The sequence below is a fragment of the Antechinus flavipes genome, chromosome 5 (genome assembly GCF_016432865.1).
Source record: "Antechinus flavipes isolate AdamAnt ecotype Samford, QLD, Australia chromosome 5, AdamAnt_v2, whole genome shotgun sequence".
In the NCBI taxonomy this organism is placed as follows: domain Eukaryota; kingdom Metazoa; phylum Chordata; class Mammalia; order Dasyuromorphia; family Dasyuridae; genus Antechinus; species Antechinus flavipes.
In genome coordinates, this window is record NC_067402.1 from 246,488,490 (window position 1) to 246,509,477 (window position 20,988).

At 32.1% G+C, this 20,988-nt stretch overlaps 1 protein-coding gene across 6 annotated transcripts in view; it reads right to left on the reverse strand.

The window, feature by feature from the left end:
* Window positions 1-20,988, reverse strand: part of PPP1R12A (protein phosphatase 1 regulatory subunit 12A) — a 162,692-nt gene that overhangs the window by 40,650 nt on the left and 101,054 nt on the right. For 4 of the 6 annotated variants that reach the window (XM_052000372.1, XM_052000376.1, XM_052000374.1 and 1 more), the window contains exons 9-14: window positions 17,817-17,941; window positions 9,881-10,093; window positions 6,476-6,570; window positions 4,590-4,709; window positions 3,247-3,414; window positions 2,640-2,816 (exon numbers count right to left, since the gene is read on the reverse strand). In XM_052000372.1, the coding sequence (XP_051856332.1) occupies window positions 2,640-2,816; window positions 3,247-3,414; window positions 4,590-4,709; window positions 6,476-6,570; window positions 9,881-10,093; window positions 17,817-17,941 (898 nt within the window). The remainder of the gene's footprint in view (window positions 1-2,639; window positions 2,817-3,246; window positions 3,415-4,589; window positions 4,710-6,475; window positions 6,571-9,880; window positions 10,094-17,816; window positions 17,942-20,988) is intronic. The other 2 variants (XM_052000373.1, XM_052000377.1) reach the window with 2 other exon arrangements.

The window sequence follows — 20,988 nt, forward strand, 5'->3', positions numbered from 1 at the left end:
AAAATGCAAGCACTAAAATTACTGCAGACATATTTAAAACAAAGCCACAAAATTTCTATAATGAAAATGGAAAAATTCTTGACACTTTAAAATTTTGTTTTGTATTATTTGGTAATGCTTAAAAATTTGATGACATTCAAACAACTTAAGCAAATACCATTAAAGGAGACTTTCAAAAACAGTTTTAACTGTTTCTGGGAAAAGAAAATCTTGATTTTAAAAGAAAAAAAGGTTTTAAATTATAGTATTTATGATTGACATGTTTAAAATTAGGCTTAGGGTTAAGACCCAGGATTTTGCAAGTCTAATTTCAAACAACAAAAACTCATTTTTAAAAACTTACATATGAGCTAAAAGTTTAGTCAGATTTCTTGGTGCATGAATTTAAAAAGATAAATAGCAAATCATCTGCCTTTAATTTAAAAACAGTAGAAAATAAAGTTTTGATTATGTTTCCTAGAATTTGCTCCTTTAAAGAGCACAAAAGTAGGCAGGCAAGGTTCTCCATTCAGGCTCTAGCATTAATTAGCTCTGTGGTCTTGGACAAGTTACTTGACCTCCCTGAGTCTTAATTTTCTCATGTCCTCATCTGTAAATTAAGTAATTAATGACTTCTAAAATCTGTTCCAACTCTATAAGTATATATCAAAATATATACATCAACATAGGAGACAGTGTTGCTTTCTTCAGGCTGAGAAGAATTCCTTTCACCAAAGCATATTCCATCCATGTTATAACTTTTTTTTTTAATGATGAAGTTTTTATTTATTAAAAAATTAAGAACATATAAGTTCATACGTTGTTCAAAAGCTGAGTAATATAACATTAACCTCTGTGGTATGCAAAATAAGGGTTCATGAAGGCAATTTGGTTTTTATAACAGAAGTTCTATTATAATTTCATAAAATGGTACATAGGACAATTTTACAGAATTAAAAATCTCCAAGACAAGATGGAGACAGTTGAGTTACCATTGTGCTACTCATAATTTGGGAAGCTAGATGGCCGAGTGGAAAGGGCACTGGGTTAGGAAAATTCATCTTGATGAGTTCAAATCTTCCTCTCAGATACGTAACTAGATATGTGTCTTTGGGCAAGTCAATCCTGTTTGCCTCATTTTCCTCATTGGTAAAATGAATGTTGGAGAAGGAAATAAATATATAACTTTTAAGTGCTTGGGAGCTGCCTGAGATATATAGAGACATACTGACAAGGCTTGTCACATATCTAGTAGATGTCAGGGTTATGACTGGAACAAAGACCTTCCTTGGTTCCAACCAAGAACAGAACCCAAAATTATATCATACTATTTGCAGCTTGATAGGAGTTGATGAAAGAAGAGGGAGTAAGGCAAGGGAATGATGCTGTCAAATGCATTTAATAATGAGAGGAAGGGAAATAAATGCAGGTATGTATGTTCATGTAAAATTAAATAGTGGCATATACAGATATAGCTTTGTTTTATCCAAGGTGATTTTAAAATGAAATTTTCTTATAAAAATCCTTTTTTCTTACTAACGGGGGAAAATGATGAAGAACAAATAAGAAACTAACTTTTGGGACAGTAGCATAAACTGAAATGTCAAATATTTACTAATAGTCCTCCTGTTTTCTCACACTCAGTACATTTGTTATAAAGGTAATCTTGCCTGACTTCTTAAAGGCTACGCTGAAAGAGAGAGAGAGAGAGAGAGAGAGAGAGAGAGAGAGAGAGAGAGAGAGAGAGAGAGAGAATGTGTATGTGTTTTTAAAGTTCTGAATAATGGCTATCATGAAATGAATTAATTTATGGTTACAGCAACACATGGAATTAAATATTAAGAAGTTGAGAATTATCAAAGATAGCAAAGATTTTTTGGACATATTATTGTTGTTAATAGTTTTTACATTTCCAGAATCCTTAAGTTGTTATACTGCTTTGGTTTCTTTTATAATTTCTATATAATGTTAAAATTTTGGAATTCAAAGGGGAAAAAAAAAACTGATTTAAAGAATTATACAGCTAAACTATTTATATATAAAAAAATTTTTGTTCACAAATAAAAACAGCTTGAAAACATCTAAGAGAAACAGTTGTTAAAAATAAGAGTAATAACGATACCAGACTAAAATCATTTTAGCTATATCAGCTGCTGTTTACAGGTTAAATAAAGCAGAGTTAAGGCAGAAGGAACCTTAAGACTCAGAGAGGTTAAGTCAAAAATGAATGGACCATAAATATCAGTGTAGGGAATCTTAGAGACATTAGTCTAGAATATCATATATACATATAAACATATACAGATATATCACTGCAAGAGACTTCTTTATAATGTGTCTGACTTGTCTTATGGACCAGTTTAAAAGGACTAGAGCCAAAATGGGAATCCAGGTAGGACTTCTTTTTTCAGTTATTTTCCTAGTAAACATTGCTATTTCTTTGCCTCTAAATTTTAAGAGCCAATTAGACCTTAATGGGTTGATAGTTGTAACTATACAATTTCTAAGGAAATAACTTGCATCACTTCATTTATCCTAACAGAAAAATAGTCAACTAGACAAAATTTCAAAACAAAACAAAACAAGCAACCTCACCCACCCTTGCCCCAAAACCATCTATCCCTGGGTATGCTCTCCCAGCATTGGGTCCTTTTACACACCTGCGTCTCTCCCTGACCTCTGCTGTTGAGGACACAGTACCAGCAGTAGTTGTAGTCAAGGCTGTGGTAGAAGTGGCAGCATTTACAACAGTTGGTGCAACAGGAATGGTCACTGCTGTGGGAACACTGTCCTTGTCTTTTTCAGCACTATCCTCAGCCCACAAACGATGTGAGGTACTATAACATTATAAGCAGCAACACAAAAAAAGAGAAAAGGAAACAGCTAAACACCGAAAGCACTTGCTAAACAGCTGATAACATGTAACTCCAGGGATGGATTTTTTAAAAACACAAAGTGAGAAATCTCTCAGCTATAAACAATAAAGCTCACTAGAAATAATCCAAGGTAAATTCACATTTAAGAATTTAATTAGCAAGTAGTTAATAATGACTAAATTTAATGTTTTATTTTCCTTCACAGAGACATGCATAATTGTTACTTTAAGGCTAACTTTTTGCACAATATTTTTTCTGTCTGTGAAGTAGCCAAATAAGTTTAACAGAGTAAATGAAAAAAATCCAGAATCCCAGTACCTACTAAACAAAAATGCATGCACATACAAAAGCACACAGTAGAACTGAACACAAAACACAAGTGTGAACTGACCTGCTCTGTGTCCCTGCTGGAGAGGAGGTGGTCGCAACTTTTGTGGTAGTGCTTGCACTCGAAAGCAGGCTTTTCTGGAGCCCGGTGGCAGAGGTAATTGTTGGTGTTGATGTGGTGCATGGAACACTAGAATTAACCAAATCATCTTGTCTTCTACCAAAGGAACAACTGAAGGAAAGAGTCATATCTATATAGAATGTGTTTGAATATGGACACTAAAGTTACTATCTACATGTTAACCAAGTTGGTAAGGCTTGGAATCATCAGAAACACTAAATACTCCACATACCATCCGAGTTGTACCCACTACTTGCCACCTCTCTAAGTTGAGAATATAATCTTTTATGAATAAGTACCTTAATTAAAATAGTTTGTTCATCTGGCATACTTTTTGAAATGTCCCAGATCTATACTTTAGTCCATGGTATCACTCTAGGATAGGCTAATACCAATCATATTAGTAATCATAATAAGTCATTGTTAAGATCTGAAGAAAGCCATTTTGAAAACCCTAGACTGAATCTTAAACCCTTTGGGGCTTTCAAATAGATCTAGTATCCTTCAGAGGAATCAATCTACTTATTCTACTTCCCAAGTATAAATACTTTAGCCCATAGTCCTGGCATAGTCCGAAAAACAGATCAAGGAAATCTAAAGCTCAAAATTTCACTCATAAATTGATTATAAATCATTATGAATTGAGATTAAAAACTGAAGCATTGTATAATTTTGCATTTTATTTAAAATAGGATCTGCATGAAAAAATAAAAACACAAAATATTTTTACACAAAAATTTTCCTTGTTTCCTTTTTGAAGGAGAAAGTAAGAAATGAGAATGAAGCAATTCTGCTCCATGACTGTAAATAGGCAGAGAATTCAAATATTTCCCCAAATATTGCTTAATATTTTTTTCCTTAAGCCAGTATGAATACTATTAGAGCAGTTGACATCCTATTTTTAGCATTCTAACTGACTTCAAGTTAGTGGCAGAGGCAATTAGACCTCAATGGTCTACTATGCAGAATTCTGGACTACCTACCACATAATCAATTATCTGGTTATCATTCAGCTCCAGTTCTACCCATTTATAACTGAATACATTTTTTATTGTACAGCAAATTAATGCAATGTAAATGAGGAAGTCATTGCTGTGGACAAATATTTATCAATAGTAGCTTGAAGGCTAAAAATAGAAAAGCTAAGTTTGCCATAAACAATGAGAGAGATTCTTTTGAGGAGTACTTAATTCTAAAAACTCCAAATAAATGCCTCTTGTTCAATAAAATGTAAATTAACTCCCAAGACATCTAAATACACACAATAAAGTTTTTAGTAATAATACCTTTTATGATAAGATGGGCCAAGTGATGATAATCCTTCATTAATTGAGCTATTCTTTTTGATATCATCTTCCCATTTTCTTCTTGTATATGAACCACTTGTTCGTAAGCTTGAAGAATCTCTGTGGAAAAGATCATATTAGAACAAAAAAAAAAAAGGTTAAGAAACTCTGCATTAAACAGTGTAAAAATTTATCATCTGATCAATGAAAAATTTTTATACTTATCACTAAAAAAAAAATTCAAAGTAATATGAAGATATCAAAATTGAAACATGGACATAAAAATAAGTATTAATGAAAGAAAGCTGTTGTGAGGAAGTGAACAAGAAAGAAAAGTACCTCGGATTCATACAGTGCATACTACATTCGGAGGTACTATAAATTCTATTTTGGTAGACTGTAAATAAAGCTTTATCATCCAACACACATACTGATTATGCAAAAGATATTTCAAATGCCATAGCTTCTCAATTTTTAATAATGAACATTTCCATGAACACTTCACATTATAAAATGTGAAGAATTCCAATTAGTAGAAACTTCTAGTTGACAGTATACTGGTTAAGATTGCGTTTTTATTAACTGAAAATTTTAATTTTTTTCTGAATAAATGTCAGACTATAAAAGCAATAATGTTATGCAATTGAGAGTGTGCACAATGAAGTGTATTGATGTATGAGGGAATTAGAAGATAGAAGAACCTATACTCTATGAAAGGGTATACTTATTTAGGATATTGTACGTATTCCATGGATCTGTCTATCCTTCACACATCTAGCATGTGCTGAGGAAATAGACACCACAGGCAACACACTGTGCTCTTGGAAGATGATAGGAGGAAGACAGAGAAAGGTCATACAAAGAAGGCAAGATCATTAGCCTCAAGAAACTTGATTTTCAGGAAAATATATTTACTATCCTAACTCATGTCCTTAATGGAAGTATGTAAACCATGCAAATGTAGCTCTGGCATTTGGATTGTTTGTTATATTGTAACACATGTGAAGGACTGAATTATTCACAAGATAACAATGGAAAAAAAATCCTCAGACTGATGTCTCCATCAGCTCCAGAGCGTATCTTTTCTAATATTCCATCATATAAATTCTGAATATATATAGTGATGATATTAATAGGAAAACTAGAAGACAAAGTTCAGGAGTATCCTGAAACTGGTTTGTATTGGCTTACGAAGAACAGTTCTTTATTTTCAGCATAGGTATTTAAATTTTGGGAAGTGGCCAATGCTGCAAATCAGGGTTTGAGTTATTGTTTTGTTCATTGTCTAGACTTTAGAAAGTAACAGAAAAAAACGTGAATAATGCAAATTAAACTTAAAAGCACGTGATGTGTACATTAAAAAAAATTCCAGATAGTTAGCTATGAAGCATTTGCCAAAAGGGGTTAATGTACAGGTCTGCAGCTACTATCAACAGAATTATAGCTTTTCTATTTGGGGGAAAAAAGGAAACACAGATCATTCTGAGCTCAATTAATTAAAACGGGTAAATGTGCCTTCTGACCCAGTTTTGAATAAACATCTATATTTCTTTTCACTTGTTAGATCTGTTCAATTGAGATATAGCCAAAGCTTGCTCTGTTATAGCAAGTGATATAGCCAGTGTTTAAGTAAGGTAGGAGAAATCTACTAACTTGATTTATAGACGCTTAGTCACACATGACTTCTGATCATTGTTTTATAAATAACAAATACTGCTTTTTCATTCTTTTAACACATTTTAGAAAGACAAGGAAAAGGACTTGGCCATTTAAATGGACATTTTAAATAAAATGGCACATTTACTTAACTACACAGAGATTTTTTTAAAAAGCTTTTATTTTTATAAAATTAAAGCAAATTATTTAAATTTTTATGGGGAAGTCACCTGTTTTCTTTCTCTTCGATGTCAGATGTACTGGCTTGACGCCTAGGTATTGTAGGTGTAACATATGCAAGTCTAGTTCCTTTATTATCTTTCTCCTGCAAAATATGAAATATTTTGAAAAATACAATCAATATTTATTCAAAAAGGCAAAAGCACTCAGCTACTGAAATTTAAAAGAATATTATTAGGAAACATGTTATAATCTTAGCTTTACCATGGTATGATATTGGGTAAATGATAATGTTAGGCCCTTGGTTTCCTCAAATGTAAAATGAGTAATTAGAACTAGATAATTCCTAAGATTTCTTCCATCTTAAATGTCTATAATGCTATTATTCCTTATTGTTCAATCCTTTTACTTTTATTAAAAGATCTGCTAAAGTTTAGAAATGAGAAAATGAAAATTCTTTTATCATTCGGTGAAATTCCCTAAAACTGGTAAGTTACTCAAAGTAATGTAATTTTATAGTTGGAAAATTATATTTATTAATTTCAAAGCTACTGATAGCTCAAAAATTCTATTTCATCTGGTTCAACAAAGTTCACAATATTTAGGTAAAAACATAAGTTTATTCTCAATTTTTGCTACTACTAAATCACTATATAACTGATTTTAAATTAGCTCAGAAAGCTGTATTATTAAAATAATTAAATACTGAGCCTTTCTGTCTGTCTGAAGGGCAAATTGTTCTACAATGTAATCTTTATAGTTTTTGGTCAATATAGTGTTGTGATTTCTTTAAATAATAAACTCTTGACAAACAAACAAAACTAAATTAGCTTATAAGCTACAAGTTGGAAGGGCAGCCGCCGAATTATTCCCTCAGAACATGTATCTTGGCCAGGCATCATATATAGACTCTAACTATAGGAGGAAATTGAACTGGGCATACAACTCATTTAAAGATCCCAAGTGTCTCTGTGATATAAAAGTTTATCCTTTTTAAGACCACCAGTGCTCATTCTTCTATGCGACTGTCAATCACTGATCATAATTTGCAAAATATCAAAATTCAGAAGTGATTTAAAAAGAAAATAATGAATATACATATAATATAAGGTAGGCTATAGTCTGGCTCTGAAATCATAGAATCTGAGGCTCAAGTTACTTAACTCCCCTGGACATCAATTTTCTCATCTGTGAAAATGCATCTCACCAGAGATTCTACTAAAAAACTATTAGAAATAATCCACAACTTTAGCAAAGTTGCAGGATACAAAATAAATCCACATAAATCATCAGCATTTTTATATATCACTAACAAAATCCAACAGCAAAAGATAGGAAGAGAAATTCCATTTAAAATAACTGTCAATAGTATAAAATATTTGAGAATCTATCTGCCAAAGGAAAGTCAGGAACTACATGAGCAAAACTACAAAACACTTTCCACAAAAATAAAGTCGGATCTAAACAAATGGAAAAATGTTTAAGTGCCCTTGGATAGGCCAAGCAAATATAATAAAGATGACAATACTACCTACACTAATCTATTTATTTAGTGCTATACCAATCAGACTTCCAAGGAACCAATGACTTAGAAAAAAATAACCACAAAATTCATCTGGAAGAAGAAAAGGTCAAGAATTTCAAGGGAATTAATGAAAAAAAAAATCAAATGAGGTGGTCTAGCTGTATCTGATCTAAAACTATATTATAAAGCAGTAGTCACCAAAACCATTCGGTACAGGCCAAGAAATAGACTAGTTGATCAGTGGAATAGGTTAGATTCACAGGACAAAGCAGTCAATAACTATAGCAATCTAGTGTTTGACAAACCCAAAGACCCTAGTTTTTGGGATAAGAATTCACTGACAAAAACTGCTGGGAAAATTGGAAATTGGTATGGCAGAAACTAGGCATTGACCCACATTAACACCATATACCAAGATTATGATCAAAATAGGTTCATGATTTAGTCATTAAGAATGACATTATAAATAAATTAGAAGAACATAGAATACCTCTCAGACTTGGGAAGGAGGAAGGAATTTGTGATCAAAGCAAAACTAGAGATCATTATTGATCACAAAATAGAAAATTTTGATTATATCAAGTTAAAAAGCTTTTGTAAAAACAAAACTAATGCAGACAAGATTAAAGGGAAGCAATAAACTGGGAAAACATTTTTACAATTAAAGGTTCTGATAAAGGCCTCATTTTCAAAATATATAGAAAATTGACTAATTTGTAAGAAATCAAGTCATTCTCCAATTGATAAATGGTCAAAGGATATGGACAGACAATTTTCAGATGATGAAATTGAAACTATTTCTATTCATATGAAAAGGTGTTCCAAATCAATAATGATCAGAGAAATGCAAAATAAGACATCTCAGAGATACCACTATATACCTATAAGATTGGCTAAGATGACAGGAAAAGATAATAGTGAATGTTGGAGGGAAAGTGGGAAAACTGGGACACTGATGCATTTTTGGTGGAGTTGTGAACGGATCCATAGTTGTGAACTATTCTCAAAAAGTTATCAAACTGTGCATACCCTTTGATCCAGCAGTGTTACTACTGGGCTTATATCCCAAAGAGATCTTAAAGAAGGGAAAGGGACCTGTGTGTGCCAAAATGTTTGTGGCAGCCCTTTTCGTAGTGGCTAGAAACTGGAAATTGAATGGATGCCCATTAATTGGAGATTGGCTAAGTAAATTATGATATATGAATGTTATGGAATATTACTGTTCTGTAAGAAATGACTAGCAGGATGAATACAGAGAGGCTTGGAAAGATTTACATGAACTGATGCTAAGTGAAATAAGCAGAACCAAGAGATGATTATACACTTCAACAACAATACTATATAAGGATCAATTCTGATGGAAGTGGTTCTCTTTGGCAATGAGGGGAACCAATTAAGTTTCAATTGATCAGTGATGAAGAAGTGTGGACTGCTTACATTTTTGTATTTTTTCCCAGATTATTTTTACCTTTCTAAATCCAATTTTCTTGTGCAACAAGAGAACTGTATAAATATGTACACATATATCGTATTTAAGATAAGACTGCATTTAACATGTTTAACATGTATGAGACTGCCTGTCATCTAGGGGAGGGGATGAAGGAAAGGAAGGGAAAAGTTTTAACAGAAGTGTTTGCAAGGGTCAGTGTTGAAAAATTACCCATGCATATGTTGTGTCAATAAAAAACTATTAAAAAAAAAAAAAAAGACAATGAAGGGGTTGGAAAAGGCAACTTCTGAAACCCTTTCCAGCTCTAGGTTCATGATCCTATAAGAATTTTAGCCAATTATTAAGAGAGAATCAAATAAGATGATGTATATCAAAGTACTTTGTAACACTGACGTACTAGAGGGATTGAGGTACTACTAATTATTATTATTAGGTACAGAATTATGGGGAAAACAATTAGGTACAAGTGTGAAAATTTACCTTTTCTTTATTATCCAATGAAGAAGAAAGCCTGGGGCTGGATGCTGAGCGCATAACCCCTGTTGTGTCCTTCTCTTTCTGGGCTTCTTTAGAGGCTGTAATTTCAGCAAGGGCACCATAGCTGCCTGTCTTCCTAAGACCAAGCCGCCACGAAGCTGGGGATTCATCTTTCCTCTCTTCTTCTTTTGGAGAAACTTTTGTAGAAGTTGGAAACTGTTTTTGTATATAAAAAGTGGGGAGGAAGAGGGACGGAGAGAGAAGTACATCCATCATACTAGAACTTAGATCAAAATATCATTTGTAGGCAAACAGGACATAAAAAATATGATCATATATAAGAAAATGCTGTTTTCCTATGTTAATGACTTCATCAATAATGAGGACATCCATAGCTGGAAAAATGGAATAGAATTTTAGAAGTTAGACTTACAAAAATGCACTCCACACATTTTAATCACACAGAGACACCAAGATGCAAGTCTAGACAAAGCAGAAGTGACCACACAGTAAAAATTTAAAACCATGCAAATGTAGTCCTGGCATATGGATTAAGTTTGTTATATTATAACCTAAAACAAATTCTTGTACATACAAAATCCTCACCAGAAGTTTTTCACCCTTACTGGGCACAAGAACAATGCCAGTTTTGCGTAACCCCTGCCTCCATGACGCAGGATTTATTGATTCCGCCACAGGAATGATAGGAGGAATGAAATCATACTAAAGCCAATTAAAACATGACATGTAAAGAAATGAAGATTGAAAGAACACAAAAAAGTTAAGAAAGGACACAATATTCATTTGCTCATTTAAGATCAAAACTAGAAATTGACCTTAGTCTTTAAAATAATTGAGAATAAGCTTTAATCTTAGCACAGAAGAAGCACAATGAAAGAAGCTGTTAGAGAAATAAGCTGTATTCCCAAGACAGTTAAAAAAAAACAATATTCGTTATAATAGCAAGCCAGAGTACCTAGTGCATAAAGGTAGCCCAATCTAAAAACATAGACTAAAAGAATACCAACCATTATGAAGTCAACAAACCTTTTGGTGAAACCTGAATTTTGGTTTTTAACAAATCATATAGCTTGCTTTAAAAATTTTGTTCTACAGATTAAAAAAATGGGAGGAAAAAAATCTTCTGATCCAAATTGAATATAAATTAATTACATGAATCTTCAGGGTAATAGAAGCTAGATTATTTTAAGAGATGATAAAATTGGTTTATTCTTCAGATTTAACATTTTTATTATCTTTTATTAACATTAAAAACTTTTTTTTGTAATTCATCTCAGGAATGATTTTTAATTTATGATTACTACAAGAAATTTGAGCTTCATAATTAATTGAGAAAATCATTCAATTACATTTGACTGTGAGCTCCAGAACAGGAAGCACATCTTACTTTTAATTCTGTATTTCCTTCTTACAACTCCTTGAACAATATTCTGCACAAGTATTATGTTTACTAAAAGTTTGCAGGTGTTGGAAGATAATAATGTATCTTCAAATTAGGAATAGAGCATCAAATTAAAATGAATAGTTTGGTATTAATTTCCTGTGGAAAAAGAAAATTCAGACTGCCCAAGACTAACTGAATTGCTCAGAGGAGTTGTTTATGAAGCAAAAAAAAAAAATGACACTATTATATAGGTATACTTTGTTATACAACGTAGTACTGCCCAATATGATTCTCTGCAGCAAAAATCAAATGATTTTTGGCTGCATCTAATTTAAATTATTTTCTTCTCAATGAATGAAGATTTAGTCATTCAAAATGGTATTGCAGTTTTTGAAGGCAATTTTGAAAAAAAAAATTAACAATGACATCATTATAATACGTATATACTCTCTTCCTAAGGTGACTAGCTTTGAAAATGATTAGTTCTTTGAATACATTAGTTTTGTTGAACTTGTTAAGAAGTGAGAAGATAGTATTCTGCTGAAATTTGTACTGAGTTTAAAATTCCTCTTGCTTATAAAATAATTACTTTATAAAACTTTGAGTTCAGTTTTTAAATTACAAGCCAAGCAAACAAGAAAAATTAAATAAATAATTGCCTAAAGTGGACCACTTACAAAGAAATAAGCTGATAAGTCTTATTTAATTTTGCATTTAGTGATATCTGTACATACAATTAACCAGAACATAGTACTGGAGAATTCTAGTTAACTGAGGTTTTTCCTGAACATTGAACAGAAACTATGTTTGAAATAATACAATTAATTTTTTATGTGTGAGATATTAAACAAATGATCCATGCACAAAAATATTCTGTATTTATTAGAGGACAATAGGCATTCTAGAAACAGAAATGGAAAGGGAAGAATAAAATAGGTGGACACATATGTTCTACATGGTGCTATGTATTAGTAAAGAAATTAAAATTTAATAGAATGAAGATGGAAATATGATTTAGTAGATTTCCAGAGAGGCAAATCAAGGAGGTGCCAGAGATGGTTCTAATACACATCAAAAACCAATCAGATATTGTTCATCTTCCTACACTCAGTGCAGAAAGGACCAAAATACCAAACCAGCCACTCTGAAAATTGCAACAGATATGCCAATATAACAGAGGTTGAAAAACTTGATGTTAACACTCTTTAAATTAAATCAACATAGCCACTGATGCTTTACTGGTTTCAATACAATGCTAAACAAAAGGAAGAATGGCACTTTCTAATGGAAGTAAATGCAACAAAAGTTGGTGGAACAAATAAAAGCAAAGTAAAATCAAATTGCAGAAGTACTAAATGCCACTCCCAAAGAAGGCATGGTTCTCCAAGGTAGCTTTGCATTGCTTTGATGGATTCTGGTCCTATAATCATTGATTTTGGCAAATAAAGATTTAAAAAGCAAGCAAACAAACAACAACAAACCTGAAGAAAATAATGAAGACCACTGCTATGAATATAGATCGAAAGTTCATTGATTGTTGAGAAAATTGTACAAAGCTCTTCAAAGACTTGGATACTTGGATACTTTAAGAATATGATTGAAAAAGGAATAATTGATTCAGCTAAGATGTAAGATCTATTATGTTTTATGCTTCTGATGTGGCTCCTCTGTTCATTATAGCAGACATTACTGTCACCAGAAATCTTTTGAGAAAGAAGGCATATGTGACATGTTTTAATTTCCTAAGATGGTGCTGAAAGAACATGAACTGTGAAGTAAACAAGACTTAAGCTGTGATCCTTGCTAACTTCAGTAGCCAGGCAGAGACAGTGACTCAATTAAAAGTTGTTATTCAAGAAAATCATTTAACGATCAATCATTGGCGACAACTGACAAAATGTCTAATGGTTTGTTATTTCCATCACTAATGCCAAAAGATTATTTAGTTATTATACTAAATCAGAATTTTAATGTTTGCCATCATTACAAAGTTCCAAAGTGGTGCTCCAAAGATTATGTACAAAGTAGAAGATATCCAATTATGAAACAATCTTTGTGTAATAAAATTCTTTGAAGTAACAAACAGAAAAATGAGGTGAAGGCAAAAAAGGAAAACAGACACTATATATATAATTTTCATACCTAAATTTAACTGCTGTGAAGTTATGCTGAAATGATTCAAGAATATAGTCTGCAAAACCTTTTAAAATTAATCTTTTTTTACCATCATATTTGGACTCAAAAATCATAGTATGCTTGGCTTAAGAAAGAAAAAGATGTTGGAAAAAAAAAGATAAAAAAATTAGCTGAACTGGAAAAATGAAACATAAGGAAGTCTGTGCTGGAAATTATAATCTTGAGGATACAAAGAAATCAATCCTCAGAAAGGAAAAGAAACCAAAAGCATGGACAATCTCTTAAACTTAAAAAAGGGATGAACCTCAATCACTCTGACTCAAATGGCTACTTTACCACCTAAATAAAATTTTTAATAGAACTGATATTACTTCAACAATGTTACTGATGAGGAAAATAGAAAGTACTAAGCAAGAAGGCTTTCACAAGTTATATTCCATAGTGGAATCTTGTATAATTTTGACTGCAATGGGAGATAAATTTTTGAAGAGCTTTTAAGATGATAATGTTTTATTCTATTGAATCAAAATCTTTTAAAACCAAAAAACAAGTATTTTGTATTCTATCCATTTCTTTGACACTGACACTCCCTGCTGTAGCCCTTATCACCCTGACTTTAAAACATTACTGAACAAAAGTTTTTTTTAGGATACAGTTCACTTTGGGGTATAAGCCCAGTAGAGATACTGCTGGATCAAAGGGTAGGCACAGTTTGATAACTTTTTGAGCACAGTTCCAAATTGCTCTCCAGAATGGCTGGATTCGTTCACAGTTCCAGCAACAATGTATCAGTGTCCCTGTTTTCCCACATCCCCTCCAACATTCCACATTATCTTTCCCTGTCACTTTAGCCAATCTGACAGGTGTGTAGTGGTATCTCAGAGTTGTCTTAATTTGCATTTCTCTGATTAATAATGATTTGGAGCATATTTTCATATGTCTATAAATAGTTTCAATTTCTTCGTCTGAGAATTGCCTGTTCATATCCTTTGACCATTTATCAATTGGAGAATGGTTTGATTTCTTATAAATTAGAGTCAATTCTCTATATATTTTGGAAACGAGGCCTTTATCAGAACCTTTGATTGTAAAAATGTTTTCCCAGTTTATTGTTTCCCTTCTAATCTTGTCTGCATTAGTTTTGTTTGTACAAAAACTTTTCAATTTGATATAATCAAAATTTTCTATTTTGTGGTCAATAGTGATCTCTAGTTCTTCATTGGTCATAAATTCCTCCCTCTTCCACAGGTCTGAGAGGTAAACTATCCTATGCTCTTCCAATTTATTTATAATCTCATTCTTTATGCCTAGGTCATGAACCCATTTTGACCTTATCTTGGTGTACGGTGTTAAGTGTGGGTCAATGCCTAGTTTCTGCCATACTAATTTCCAATTTTCCCAGCAATTTTTGTCAAATAGTACATTCTTATCCCAGAAACTGGGGTCTTTGGCTTTGTCAAACACTATATTATTAAAGTTATTGGCTGTTTTGTCCTTTGAACCTAACCTATTCCATTGATCAACTAGTCCATTTCTTAACCTAACCTATTCCATTGATCAACTAGTCTATTTCTTAGCCAATACCAGATGGTTTTAGTAACTGCTGCTTTATAATATAATTTTATATCTGGTACAGCTAGGCCACCTTCATTTGATTTTTTTTTTTCATTAATTCCCTTGAGATTCTTGACCTTTTGTTTTTCCACATGAACTTTGTTGTTATATTTTTCCAGTTGGTTAGATCAGACTTAATTTGTGTGGAAAGTGTTTTGTAGTTTTGCTCATAAAGTTTCTGATTTTCCCTTGGCAGATAGATTCCTAAATATTTTATACACTCAGTAGTTACTTTAAATGGAATTTCTTTTTGTAACTCTTAACTGTTGGATTTTGTTAGTGATATATAAGAATGCTGATGACTTATGTGGGTTTATTTTATACCCTGCAACTTTGCTGAAGGTGTGGATTGTTTCTAATAACTTTTTAGTAGAGTCTCTGGGGTTCTCTAAGTATACCATCATATCACCAGCAAAGAGTGATAATTTGGTTTCCTCATTGCCTATTCTTATTCCTTTAATCTCTTTCTCAACTCTTATTGCCAAAGCTAGCATTTCTAATACACTATTAAATAGTAACGGTGATAGTGGGCAATCTTGTTTCACTCCTGATCTTATTGGGAATGGTTGTAGTTTGTCCCCATTACATATGATGCTTACTGTTGGTTTTAAATAGATGCTCCTGATTATTTTAAGGAGAAGTCCATTTATTCCTATACTCTCAAGAGTTTTTAATAGGAATGGATGTTGGATTTTATCAAATGCTTTTTCTGCATCTGTTGAGATGATCATATGGTTTTTGTTAATTTGATTATTAATATGGCCAATTATACTGATAGTTTTCCTACAGGACTTACACCCCAAAGAGATACTAAAGAAGGGAAAGGGACCTGTACGTGCCAAAATGTTTGTGGCAGCCCTGTTTGTAGTGGCTAGAAGCTGGAAAATGAATGGATGCCCATCAATTGGAGAATGGTTGAGTAAATTGTGGTATATGAACGTTATGGAATATTATTATTCTATAAGGAATGACCAGCAGGATGAATACAGAGAGGACTGGCGAGACTTATATGAGCTGATGCTAAGTGAAATGAGCAGAACCAGGAGATCATTATATCCTCAACAATGATACTGTTTGAGGATGTATTCTGATGGAAGTGGATCTCTTCGATAAAAAGAGCTAATTCAGTTTCAATTGATCAAAGATGGGCAGAAGCAGCTATACTCAAAGAAAGAACACTGGGAGATGAATATAAACTGCTTGCATTTTTGTTTTTCTTCCTGGGTTATTTATACCTTCTGAATTCAATTCTCTCTGTGCAACAAGAAAACTGTTCGGTTCTGCACACATATATTGTATCCAGGATATACTGTAACCTATTCAACATGTAAAGGACTGCTTGCCATCTGGGGGAGGGGGTAAAGGGAGGGAGGGGAAAAATCGGAACAGAAGTGAATGCAAGGGATAATGCTGTAAAAAATTACCCTGGCATGAGTTCTATCAATAAAAAGTTATTAAAAAAATATATATATGTAAAAAAAAAGAAAAGAAAATAAAGAGCTCTTATTAAAAAAAAGATTGCAACACTTAAAAAAAAAAAAAAAGGATACAGTTCACGTTGAAGATTGCCTATAATTGATGAGGTCCTTCTCCAGATGCTCTTCTAGAATCTAAGTGATGTAATAAAGGCCAATTGTGTCAACTCTAAGAACACTGAGAAACCTCCTAAAATGAGACCCATAATCACTCAAAAGAATGAAAAATCATGTAGAAAGGTGAAGGCCTATTATCCAAATGCAATTCAGTGAAAAATTCTTAAAAAGTTTATATACATATCATACAGGAAAACAAACAGATAAGGAAGGCCCAGAATGGAGTATCTCACATGAAGACAGTGAGAGTAAAGGCCAGTATTACTGGATTGTTGAGAGTATGGAGCAGAGAAAGATTTCAGCAGACAGGAGACAATGTGTTTGACATTTGAACAGTCTATAGACGATTTAATATCTGATCTTGGAAGTAACTGGAAGTCACTAGAATTCACTGAATGAGAGGTTAACAGGGACATCTTTGTACTTTAGGAACATCAATTTGACAGCAAGTTGGAGTATAGATTGGAAAGGGAAAAGATTTATGGCAGTGAGAACAACCATCCAGCTATTGTAATGTTCTAAAATCAGGTTGATAAGGGCTATAGCAGGGAGTGTCAATGTCAAAGGAAAGTAGCACATATATAAGAGATGTTATACATAGAGAATGAATAGGTCTTGGCAACAGGTTGGACAAAGGGCATGAGTGTGAAGAGTTGAGGATGAGCTTGAGCTTGATGGCTGCGAAGAGAGTAGTAATCTTAGCAAGAAGATCAGAAAGAGGGGAAGATTAGAAAGGAAAGAGTGTATGACCATGAACAAGTTCTTTATGAGCAGCTTCCTCATTTTTAGAGGGATATAATGACAGCTATATAGTACTTATCTCACATGGTTAAGAGAAAGACATAAAATAAACTAAAGTAAATAAAAACATTTTATAAATACCAAAGTTTGGATGAATGTCAGCTATCATGCAAATATGGATAGTATTAGTAAAGTTTCCAAATCTTCTTACATGTAAACTTAATCTCCATAATGCGATTTGTTTTATTACCAATATTAATTTTTCTTGGTCCTGTTACAAATAACTGAAATAATGAAAATGAAATTGCAAAGTATCGTTTCCAAAACATTTTATGAATAAAATATTTTTAACTTAAAATATGCCAGAAAATGATCAATGTGTAATTGTGAATAATCCATTTCATTTCTCTGAGCAAAATGCAAGTTTCAATGAACTGATTTTCTTACTTACCTTTTTAATTGGTGATGTAGGTGTCACCTGGCCAGAAGACAAAGTAGGTGTTGTGACAGCTATAGGAGCTGCTGGGACATTGGAGGTATTGGTGTTAGCAACAGATGCCATAGGTTTTGTTTTATCTTAAAGACACAAAAGTAAAAATTTGGATATTAAGAGACAAGACTAAAAATATTTCTGTTCAATTTATATGACATGAAAGGTAGGATTTTAAAGTCTTCTTTTGAAATTATTTTTCTAAAAACAAAAACATTAAAAATGATGGGAACTTTAAATATTTCAATATAATGAAATAAATCATGAGAATAAATTGGAAGATTCAAGAAAAAAATCTTTTACAAAAAAGAATATAGGTCGATTTTTTTTCCATTTATAAATAAAATTTGATAAAAAGTGGATGTGTTTTGTAGAAAAAATAAATGTGATGACCACATAGCTTTCATATTGACTTTCTATTTACATCATAAAATTTTAAAAATCATTAAAACAAGCTTGAAGACTTTGTTGAACTACTAGGACTCTATGAAATGAGTCCATAAAAACTAATTATATCTCTCTCTGCAAATGATGAGGAAAAAAATCTGATCAGACAATCTTTATTGCAACTGAAATCAAAATATGTTTTGGGGGTCCAAAAAAAAAAAAAATTTCCTGGCATGTCCAGGTATGCAAAGAAAAAAAGGTAGAATCCTTATTGATATGGGGAAGAGTTGTATATTCCAGATAAACATGTGTTACTATATCCTACTACTCTCCACTAGTTTTCAAAGGAATCTTTCATTTTAGTATTAATGTATATTATCTTCAAAAAGCATAGCAATATGACATGGTACTTTGTTTTTTTTGTATTCTTTCTGGTAATGGTAACAGATTTTTAATGATTTATTGCCTTTTTTATCAAGTTCCCATAGTAAGTAAAAATAAATGTTTTCTGAAGTGGATAAGAAGGGGTAAAAAGACGTGAAATAATTATCAAATTTGGAAATCAATTAAAATTTCATTAGTATTTACCATGAACTGTAATCTAATTCATTCTCTCTTAAAAGTTTACATGACTCTAATTTAATATGGACTTTAAAGAATCTAATTTATTAATATTGATTGCAATAAAAAAGGGACACAATTAGAATTTTTATTTATAAAGAAAATCAACCTGCTTCCAATAAAAAAATATGAATTTAGAATTTAAAAAAGATTTTTACAAATCATTTAGAAGAAAAGCTTTGTCTTGAACTTTCTTTTTTGGTTAATAAGATTGTTTTTTCCCCCTAACTAGCAGGTAAACTATTCAAAATAACATAGTTAAAAAAAATGATTTACTATAAAAGCTTAAAAAAGACAAAAGTTTCATAAATTAAACAGCTTTTACCAAAAAAAAAAAGCCCAAGTTTTAATCTTGCCAAATGAAAAGACAAGTTAGATTTTTTTAAAAAAGGAAGAAATCACATGGATATTGATTTCTTGTCAAGATATTTTATATATATATATATATATAGTAAAAAAGAGCAATAAAATCATTACTATGATTCTATACTTAGAACCTGAAGAACTTTACAAAATAAGGCATAAAATGGGAACATGCTTCAAATCATGGACTGTGTCTGGTACAAATAGAAAGATTCCTTAATGCTGATGATGTTCTTCAAAGCTTCCTTTGTACATGGCATTTTGTGGTCTGCATCAAGTCCCAGAAAATTAACAGGGTTTCTCCAAGTGAGATTCAAGTGTTAAAATGGCTAAGGGATAAAATTTGCTCCAAGACTAAGGCAAAGGCAAAAAAATAGGAGGGAGCCAAAGGCTACTCCTTCCTCGTTTCATGTTCAAAATGTATTATTTAAAAATATACAATGTTTAGGGGAAAAAAAAAGGAGGAAAAAACAATTAAGAGAATAAGGTCCTATACCATAGAAACGGTTATATAGAGTATAACCGACATCTGCAAGAAAAGTAACATTGCTGGAACTGAAGATAGCCAGAAAATTAACCAATAATAAATGATTGAATAAGCACTTAATATATAAAAATATTGAGGTAAGTATGGGTTATGAATATGAACAGAAAAGTAAAATGTTACTTGCTGTCAAGAATATCACACATTTTAGCTGTAAGGCAGATGGAAAGATCCCACATTCGTTAGGTTTATGCCAAAGCAGATGGCAATCTACTTTCCCTAATGTCATTTTTATTTATATAATTCTATCCATTTCCAGTATTGAACAATTTGGCTACTGCCAAGAGCTTTGAAGGCAAATATTTTCCCCCTTTTGGGGATTCTTGAGTATCTAAAGTTGCTGAGAATGTAAGAGTTTGCAGTAGCTAGTAAGGAAATACCACATCATATGTCCACTTAGATTGCTTTCCAAACATTGGTCCCAGGACCAGGCTGGTCAAGAGTGAACCAAAACAATGATATATATAAGAGCAAAAGAAAGGTTATCAATACAACTGAGTTTGGATTCAGATGGGACATATGCATTGATTTGCAAATGAGTGAATGAGGGTGGGGGAATGGCTGGCCTCTTCACCATGACCTTTTATGAATGGGATGGAATCAGAATATGAGTTAATAAATATAATGATGTGTTTTCAGCGATGTAAGAATTTAAACTTTATCTATATATACAGAGCAAACTCTCACTCTGTAAGTTGAAGACACATAAGATTGATAAAGTAAATTTTGTTCCAAGATACTGTTAACCTGAATATGGGGATTCAGGTACATTAAGTGAATTTACATTAAACATACATGTATGTCTGTATGACCTTCATGAGATGGAAAATGAGAGGGGCACAGAAATTAAAAGGAGAGGAAGGAAAAAATGGCTTAATTTATAATGATTTTAATACTTTGTCTTTTTTATGCTATAAACGCTGTTTAACATGTAGAATGTCACAATTAACAAAACATCAAAAGAGCAGGTATGCTGAAAGACAAAGGCAGATTAAGCAGACTGTAGTATATTAAGCAAGAATTTGCATAAAACATATCTTAAGGTTTTCTACAAAGTCTTCATTTCTCAAAGAAAGTAACAGCAGGCAAACAAACAAACAAACACACAAATAAATGCCATTTTCCAAGTGATAAATAAGCTGAAGTACAGCAGTAGGATTTCAGAACTATATATAATTTCAAAAACTTGGCAAAATAGTTTAGAACCTGACTGATTAA